This window comes from Clytia hemisphaerica, unplaced genomic scaffold (assembly GCF_902728285.1).
Source record: "Clytia hemisphaerica strain Z4C2 unplaced genomic scaffold, Clytia hemisphaerica genome assembly, whole genome shotgun sequence".
In the NCBI taxonomy this organism is placed as follows: domain Eukaryota; kingdom Metazoa; phylum Cnidaria; class Hydrozoa; order Leptothecata; family Clytiidae; genus Clytia; species Clytia hemisphaerica.
Genome location: NW_027103987.1, coordinates 109,767 through 118,801, shown reverse-complemented (window position 1 = coordinate 118,801; position 9,035 = coordinate 109,767). Strand labels below are relative to the sequence as shown.

Here is a 9,035-nt window from a genome sequence, read left to right as displayed (position 1 = left end):
AAGTTAATGTTGTGCTTTTTATTTGTTCCCAGTCTTACTTTGGAACATACTTATTTAGATTTGTTCAGAAATTATCAATCAGCCTTATGATTTGAACAAAAAAGTAGTTATTAGGTGGCCTTTTTTAGGTAAATTTTGAAGGAATTTTATAAGAGATTAAATTGACTTTGTATCTTTTTATCAATAGAGCATCTATTTTTTTTTTGTTTTATAAGCTTTGTTTTTATTCGATTTTCTTACGTTTCTTGTGTATATATTTTGAAGATAAGTATATTGGTGTGTATCAAAAGTATTATTTTCTTATATCCTCTGAACGTACTAGAAGTTGGGTAGAAGTTTCATATAGATAATCGTTCGTTCGTCGGTTCGTTTGTCCGTTCGTCCGTTTGTTCCTAATTTCATTAACAAACCAACGATCCTGCGCTTATCGGCGCTAATATCGAGATTTATTTAAGTCCCCGTCCGAATTGCAGATAGACCTTTTTTCATGGGGGGGTACCTAGCCGACCCGTAGCCCTGTTGGCGTGTGCCCCGCTAAAAATGGCTTTAAATCGGACCCCTACAGTACACCTCACAGTGCATTTTACCGAACGTTTCTGACCCTTACAGAGTAGTTTGATTTCCTATCTTATATTACTGAAGCCACCTGAAAATGAGTCAAAACAATGTGCAAATCAATTTAAAATGGGTGCCTGTCAAAACTACAAAGATAAATCAGATTTTTACTGTCAGACTTACAATTCGGCAGTCCCAAAACACAATCTTACAGTGTACCCAGCTAGAAGAAAACCCTTGTATTGCACTCTATCAAAAATACACCTTTACAGTGCATTTCGAGGGTCTCGAAAAACCTACCGGCACATGCCATGGGTCGAACCATATGAGTGCCCCTTGCTTGGGCCCTTTTTGTACAAATGACCCCCCCCCCGGCCTTTTCTGAGGACACACTAACTTTCACTTTCGATTAAAATACATGTGAGCGTGGTTTCAAAGCATGACCGATATCATAATATTAGTCGGGCTCAACTGTAAATAGAACCGCTATAACTTACATCTCGCTTACATGTTTACGCCTACGCGGCCAGAATAGTACCATAAGATATTGCAGTTTGACACCACTGAAACAAAATTATCGAAATCGTGTGGAAAGTTCTAGATTTTTGCATCGGGTGGTCTTCGTTTTTCATTGTTTTACACAGATAAGACCCTCTGTTTCTTCCTAAACTCAAAGTCTTTTCGAACAGTTTTCAATTATTATTTAGGATGGCTCTTTGGGGTAAAGGAGATCCTCGATGGATCGTTGAAGAAAGACCAGACTCAACAAACGTAAACAACTGGCATTGGTAAGGTTTTTATGGTTTGTTTTTTTCAAAAGGAAATTCAACCAAAGATTTTTTCCATAGTCATTAGCAGAACCTCCAAATTTTACTGGTTACTTGTTTTCCAAAGTCAAGATATTTAGGTTTGAATTTTTTATTTTCTGCTTGAAAACAATAGAATTTCAGCGTTTACTGTGAAGGGTAACTTGCATCAGTCAGTTAGGGGTCCATATTCATTTGACAACACAAAACGTCAAATTGACATTATCCTCTGAACCCCCCACCCCCCCACAGATAACGTCAAGCGATGTACTGATGTATACCAAAAGTTGTAGCCATTTTTCATCAAAGTTTTCCCGTTCCGCTGCAAAGTCCGTACTTTCTTGCTACTTGGTTGTACCCTGTGTGTGTATGTGTATGTGACCTTTATTTAAAAAGAAACTAAAAGCTCCACTTGGCGCTAGGTCCGTGCCGTGCTTCAGGCGTACCACCTTCTTTGCCAACTTGTGCGATGTGGTGACGCTCGATCATGCAAACAATGAAAATATGATGTAATATCATAGCGCAAACCAATGGGATTACGCGAGCAGCAAATTTTCATGTACTTCATACACGAATATGTTTTTGTACAGTTAGGGAAACCATCCAGGATCCTGCCATTCGATAAGCCAGCAAAAACTAAATGACACTTGTGAACTTAAGTTCTTACCATTTTCCATCGAAAACAACCAAAAACATTGCTACTTCCCAAAGCCGGAGACCAAAACAAATTATCTTCCAAGATTATGGCGCCCTTTTGGATCTATTGTTAAGGCCATCTAAAATGGTGAAAAGAGTTGCGGAAAGACAAAGGCGCTCGCTGCTTCGAGGGTGGTAACGCCAAAACGCCCAATATGATCTTCCAACAGAAGGCAAGTTAGTTGCCGCGCAAGTTACGTCATGTACTCCACCACAGCGCACAATGAAGCGTGTTTCAATGAATATCATAATTATAAGAATATCTTATGTGCTTACCTTCAGTAAACTTTGAGTGCTTCATTGAAAATGAAGAAGGTAAGAAAATAAAAAATGCTCTGGATAATTTTCATTGTAACACCTTGGTCAATCATCGCTGAAAGTTTGAAAAAGTTTTTCCAACGCAAAAAAAAATTTCAGCCAATTAAAAGCACAGTGTGCTTATACTACTATGTTTGCTACATTGTCTGGGCTAAAAAAAGTGCGAAAAGACACGAACCCCATTTTTTAATGAGTGATGCTATGATTTTTTTGATTGCGGCCACGTACAGGAACTCGCCAAATGTTCCTAACTGTTGTAAGCTAATAAAGTACCGTGAGTGGTCCTTAATCCGACAGCCCTGCCTAATTCCGACCCCCCAAATAACGGTTATAAAAAAAAATTTATGTTTACAAACACTCCCTCTTAAAAAGTGTGAGTTGTAAAATTATTTACCTTTTATTGTCATTTATATTATGACGTTGGACATATTGCAATAAAAAATCATGTTTCATATAAGAAGCAATTACTGTTAATTATTTGGTTCAACTGGTTCACTGTATCAAATTTCTCAGTTTAGTTGACACTTTGGTATTTTCGTTGCGTCACAGTAAAAGGTTTTTTTATTTCAGTTTGTATCTTTGAAAGACCACGTCGGATTTAGGCAGGGCTGTCGGATTTAGGACCACTCACGGTATAGTGTGGTTGGTGGTTACAAATATCCGCTATTTTCACAAAAAGGTACCATGAGATTGGGTAACTTGCATCAGTGGAGGCTAACATGCATAGCCCTCAAATGAAAGACCTGGCTGGTCATTAAAATAAAACTACGCAGCTCCGCTCGCAGCTCTACTCTACCATTTTTGTTTTGATTTAATTTTGTATTTTAATGACCAGCCAGGTCTTTCATTTGAGGGCTATGCATGTTAGCCTCCACTAATGCAAGTTGCCCAATCTCACGGTATACCTTTGATTTCTTAACGTCAAACCTAACTTTTGAAAACTCCGCCACCCCCCACCCCCTCATAACGTCAATTTGACGTTTTGCGTTGTCAAATGAATATGGACGGCTCCCCTTAGTCACAAGTGTTTCAACCGGTATTCCAACGAAGCCATATTTTGGTTTGAACAGAAATTTCGCCCGCTCTAATCAAAACAACAAAATGGTCAATCTCACTAAAGCAAAACATTGTCGCCACAGTATTTCCCTGGATAAAAATTCTGGTCACTTGACCATCCGTGATTTTAGACCAATGAAAACGCTTCATTTCCCCGGATTAAAGTTGTGTCTCCACTAACACGCAGGAATTAGCTAGAAAAAGAGAGAAAAAACCGGGGTTCAAATTAAATGTTTCTCCCTTCTTGCGGCAAACATAAAAGACTTTAAGAGGCCATTTATTTAAGAAAGGGGTGTTATATCATAAATAAATTAGTAAGTGATATTTTAAGTAACAAGTTCATTAACAATTTTATTTGAAGTTTGTTTTTAAAAATAAAACCCCCGTGCTAGATGATAATTTCATTTTCTTAACTTATTGACTTATTTGGAAGTATTTGTAATACAGATCATTTGGCAGTGTAGTTGCAGCCTATACAAGAATTGGAATCTAAAGTCTGAAGTCGTAACTCCTTGCCAGTGACCCCGCAGAGAAATTTTTAGTTGGCAGACACTGACATTAGGTTGGTCCATAGTGTCCTCCCCCCCCCTGGATTCAGGGGGGGAATGGGTTTTGAGGTCAAAAGGACGTATAGGGGGGAAAGAATTTTTTTTGAAGCCAGGGGGGGAAACGAGGGGGGATGGAAAATTTTCATTCTAGGCATGGGGGGGACTTACCAAAATCAATTCAAAATTGAAAAACATCTGGTTTTATGAGATGATATAGCATAATGCTTAGTTTTATTAATATTATGGTTTAAAAACACCATCCTTTCCATTTCTTCTTGAATTAGAACTACCTTAGGGAAAACAATAAGCGTTAAGTTCATCAAATTACAGCTTTTTGATTTTTTGCTTGAGGGGGGGGGGACAGAGAAATTTTTGGAGGCAGGGTGGGGAAAAATGAGGGGGGGGAATGGAAAATTTTCATTCTAGGCATGGGGGGGAAGAGACCCTGAAGGACACTATGTTGGTTTGGAAGTCGTTTTATTTTGAAATGTAATCTTCACTTTAGATGAATACTTTTATTTATTTGGATTCATGAAAGGTTCAAGGTTTGTTTACTTTTTATTTCAAATTATTTCATTGATTTATCGTGCTGCAATAGCTGATTGAAAAACAAAGATTTTTGATAGTTATCAGCGTGGGCTTGGCCGCCATTTTGAATTTCGATTTTTTTTCTCCTGTGTTCAGCAATTTAGAGGTTGCTCGAAATATGCCATTTGGCTTACGCGTAACACTTGTGTAGTCACACTAGCGTCCCGCCAAAATGTGTATCAAAGATTAATGCTGCGAAGGTGCTATATTGTTTACTTGACTCTCAAGCAGAAAATGTGCCTCAAAACTTCTAAAGGGATTCATGAAAAAATAACCCGGCGCTTTTTAATGAAATTAACATTTTCAAAAACTTTGACGAAGAATTTCTTGAATTGCCTAAAATTTGAGCTATAGATGAAAGAAATTTGAGTCAAGCCAACCTTGAAAACTAATTTAAAGATCAACTTCCCAAGAAAAAAATCTACAGGGAGGCCGAACCCACCTAGATCCTAGAAAGTCCCTGTCATTCATTTGACATTTTCTGTGGCAATTCTGAGTTTGGAAGGCTCCCCTAAGTCAAAGTGGTTCTTCTTGGTCCGAAGAGGAAAATTGGGAGGAAGAATCAGTACAAACTGGATATTGGGCTTATCTCAAATGAAAGTTCAGTACCACCCTGCGGACGCATCGTTTTGTCTGATGCCAAAAAGTATCCCACAGCCACATCATAAACCTTTTGCCTGGTGTTAGTTCGGTGTTAATTTTTTAAACTTCTGGACACCGGACGCGTATGTTTCAAAAATGATGTGCGAACACATCGGACTCAAGTCCAGTGTTCAGATTGTCTGATGTTAAAAAGTATCCTCATCTGACACCAGACTTCGCGTGTCAGGCGGCCGTGAGTGATGGTGAAGTTCCAGCATCATATCCGCTATGGAAGGAATCTTTGAGCCAAGTTTTACTTTTTATCTAGTTACCGTCAATGGCTCTAACTTGGGACTATCTCACCGAACCTCCAAAGTCATTTAATTAACTGTAACATAACCGCAAATCATAGATAGCAAATGATGTGAATAGCTTGTTGCTATAAAATATCTGGCTTTCATATAAGTAAATTTAGCAGGCAAAATTGGGCAAATAAGCATTAGACCTTGCTCTTCTTGGCCAGATCTTTTTTAAACAAAGTTTTACCTTTCCGAAATCATGATTTTCTCCTGTTTTCTCCAAATATGTCTGCCAACGCGTTGATCTTGCACCTGTCATCGTTGAGCTTTTGTCTATTTGCACCAACATTAGGTTTTCATACCCGCATTGATATATTATTAAAATCAAAAGGAAAGTTAGAATGATGCGATTAATTATTTTTAAAATAAATTTGTGCCTGAAGGTGAAAGCAAATAAAATTACATGATTTCAGTGGACTTTGTCAGTAGAAATTGGCTGAAAAAGATTTTCGTCCCAATAATTGCTTTTTCATCGGTATTTGATAAAAAACTCAAAAGTTTTTTGTCAAGGAACCTTAAATTATTTTATACCTAGATAAAACAAATCCATTATATGATGTTATCATTAACAAAATTTCTGCTAGAGTAATTAGTTATTCATGCGATTCCTTATTGTCTGTATGTTTGATTGAGCTGACGACTTTATCGCTTATCCTAGAATTGGATTTATCTTTAAAATATTGTTGTTGTTATGGATTCAGGACAGAAAGAGATGCTACAGCTTGGTCAAAGGATAAACTGAAGAAATTATTTATGTCAGTTAAAGAAGAAACAGGAGAAGGTACATTATCCTTTGTTTCATATCATATATCCATCTTCAAAAATTAAAATCACATGTTAAAAACAGTCTTTAAGGCACAAACCAATCATCAGATGTGGACAGATTGTCCTCTCATTCATATATTTTAAAGTAGTATCCTGGAAATCTCAGTGATTATTAAAAGACAATTTTTTTGAGGTTTATTTTTCAATTCACTTTAAACATTGTTTCTGAGTTTAGGAAGTTGGCAGATTGATGAAGTGAAAGATGTGACCGGTGAAGCAACCATCAAGTAAGTGAACTGCATAGACCGTCCAGTGACATCAAGTTGCATCTATGTAGCTGAAAATCAAAGCAGGATGATTGAGTTTTATTGCTTGAAATATTGAATATTTGAATACCTCTTTTTTTACTCTTGATGGCTTTCAATCCTTGAAAAAAAATTGATTTTTCTTTCAGCAACCGAAAAGGCAAACTGATATTTTTTTATGAATGGGAGCTGAAGTTTGCTTATAAAGGTACAGAAATTTTTATTTGGATTTATTTTATGATTTAAATAAATAAAACATAATATACCATTAGAAGATAAATTTTGTATTTTTTGTCACAGCCTATGTGGTCACAGCACTTCACACTAACATTGAAATTAACAGAAAGAGAAATGTGTTACTAAAAGCTTTAAAAAACATTTTAGGACATCACTGACCACTATGATTCCTTTATAGGTCAATTAAATGGGAGTGAACTCGATTATAAGGGTACTATATCCATCCCTAACCTCAGTGACGAAAATACTGCCGACGAAATCGATGTAAGCTCTCTAGTTTCTAATTTGCTCTTAGAGTATACCCTGATTCATTATTATTATCTTTTTATTTTTCCAGGCCTGTCTAAATCTTGTCTCTTGTCTTGTTAAGGTTGTTGTTGCAGCCAAGGGAGATTCGAAGAATGCAGATAAACTGAAACAAATGATACGTGAAAATGGAATTAAAATGTGTCAGGATAAATGTGCCGAATATATAGATGCCCTGAGAGCAGGTGGGTTTCAATTTAAAGCAGCACATTGTTTACATTTTTAAGTGAAATAGAGTAAAATATTCATAACAGAGAACCATGAAGAAAGATGGACAGATCCCTCACTTGTCCTAGTTCTTTATTTGACAAATATATTTATGCACTTACTGGTTTTTATTCTTTCAGAATACACAAAGGGAATGGTGTTACCAACCAAAGATGCTTCAAATATCAACGCAGCTCCAACTGGTACAAAAGAAGCAGCAAAACAGTTTAAGGTAACATGAAAAAGAAAAAAGTAAGTTCAATATCAACCCCCAATGCAACCTTACTCTTTTTTCAGAGGGGTAGCTGATTGTCAATAAATTCAAACCTTGCTAAAATATTGAATTATTTGAATCATCTTATCATTTTGTTTGTTGTTCTATTTCAGGTTAGCGATCAAATGAAAAATTTGAATGTCAATAAAGAAAGTAAGCTTTATCTTATGTTAATTATTCTTAAAAGAATATTCTTTTGTATTTGCATTGAAATCAAATTCAGTCTTCATAATAATCATTAAAGTTTTTTAAATCTAAGTAACTTTTGAAGTTGCTATCTAGTCATATCCAAAAAAAGCTAAATTTGAGAGTAAAGAGAGACCTCACCAGTTTTCACTTAATCTTTTGGAATTCCAGAAAAGACAGATGGAGTTACTATCACCGTATCAGAAGAATTCAAAACGAGGTCAGAAGAGATTTACCACACTTTAACTCAATCAGAGGTAAAATCTTTAGATTTTAAACTAGTTCTTGCAAATTGATTGTTTTTAACTTGGTGGCATTTTTTCGGAAGTGGACTGTAAAAAATATTCACATCTCTTTCCTGTTTTGTTGTAGCGTTTATGCATGTTCACACGGTCCACGTGCACTTCAGAACCAAAAGTTGGTGGAGAATTCATCCTGATGAATGGAAACATCACTGGAAAATATATCCAACTTGTAAGTTGTGTCAATTATTTCTTCTTTGAATAATTCTTTAGAATTTCGGTAAGTTGTTTGATACAAACGTCATCTGATGTTTTTTTTTTCTTGTTTAAGGATGTGGGCAAGAAAATAGTACAACAATGGAGGTTCAAAGAATGGTCCGAAGGTATTCAATGTTTTTTTTCTGTACCACAATTTCAAAAGTTTTAAAAACACAGCAAACCTCAAATCTCTCACAATCACTAGATCGATAATGTTCTTCTTTTTCTTTTTCTTCTTGAACGTGGATCTACTGGATATAGTTAATGGAATTAATTATACATTTTCTTTCCCCTTAGGCTTATTTTCGACAGTGACGATAGAATTAGAGGAGAAATCTGGAGATACTTTATTAAAACTTACACAAACTGGTGTTCCTGGATTTGATAAAACACGCACTGAACAAGGATGGAAACAGTATTTTTTCGGACCCATTAAACAGATTTTTGGTTTTGGTGCTTCTTTGTTTTGATGTTGATTTGATTTTTAGCAAAATGGCAGTTACTTGATGGAAAGGAACTTTTCTTTACCCCAAAGAGAAAATGTGAAATTCATAGTACCCATGATTTTTAAGAATTCTAGATTGATTTTTTTACACAACAGATTATTATTTATGTACTGTCAAGTTTTCTTTATTGTTTTTGCCACTTTGACATTATTGTAGAGTCATTAACGGTTAATAAAATACCTTGAACTGTTCATGTCTACGAACCTCCTTGATGCAAGCTGACTAAGTTTTATGCTACAAT

At 35.8% G+C, this 9,035-nt stretch overlaps 1 protein-coding gene across 1 annotated transcript; it reads left to right on the top strand.

Moving 5' to 3' along the window:
• Positions 1 to 1,131: 1,131 nt before the first annotated feature.
• Positions 1,132 to 8,985, top strand: LOC136811097 (activator of 90 kDa heat shock protein ATPase homolog 1-like). The gene is made up of 12 exons (XM_067067697.1): positions 1,132 to 1,343; positions 6,210 to 6,289; positions 6,509 to 6,560; positions 6,728 to 6,786; positions 6,994 to 7,079; positions 7,186 to 7,306; positions 7,469 to 7,560; positions 7,716 to 7,755; positions 7,960 to 8,045; positions 8,161 to 8,262; positions 8,362 to 8,413; positions 8,586 to 8,985. Exons 1-12 carry the CDS (start codon positions 1,264 to 1,266, stop codon positions 8,756 to 8,758), a joined length of 1,023 nt encoding a protein of 340 aa, XP_066923798.1. The 5' UTR covers positions 1,132 to 1,263; the 3' UTR covers positions 8,759 to 8,985.
• Positions 8,986 to 9,035: the final 50 nt, after the last annotated feature.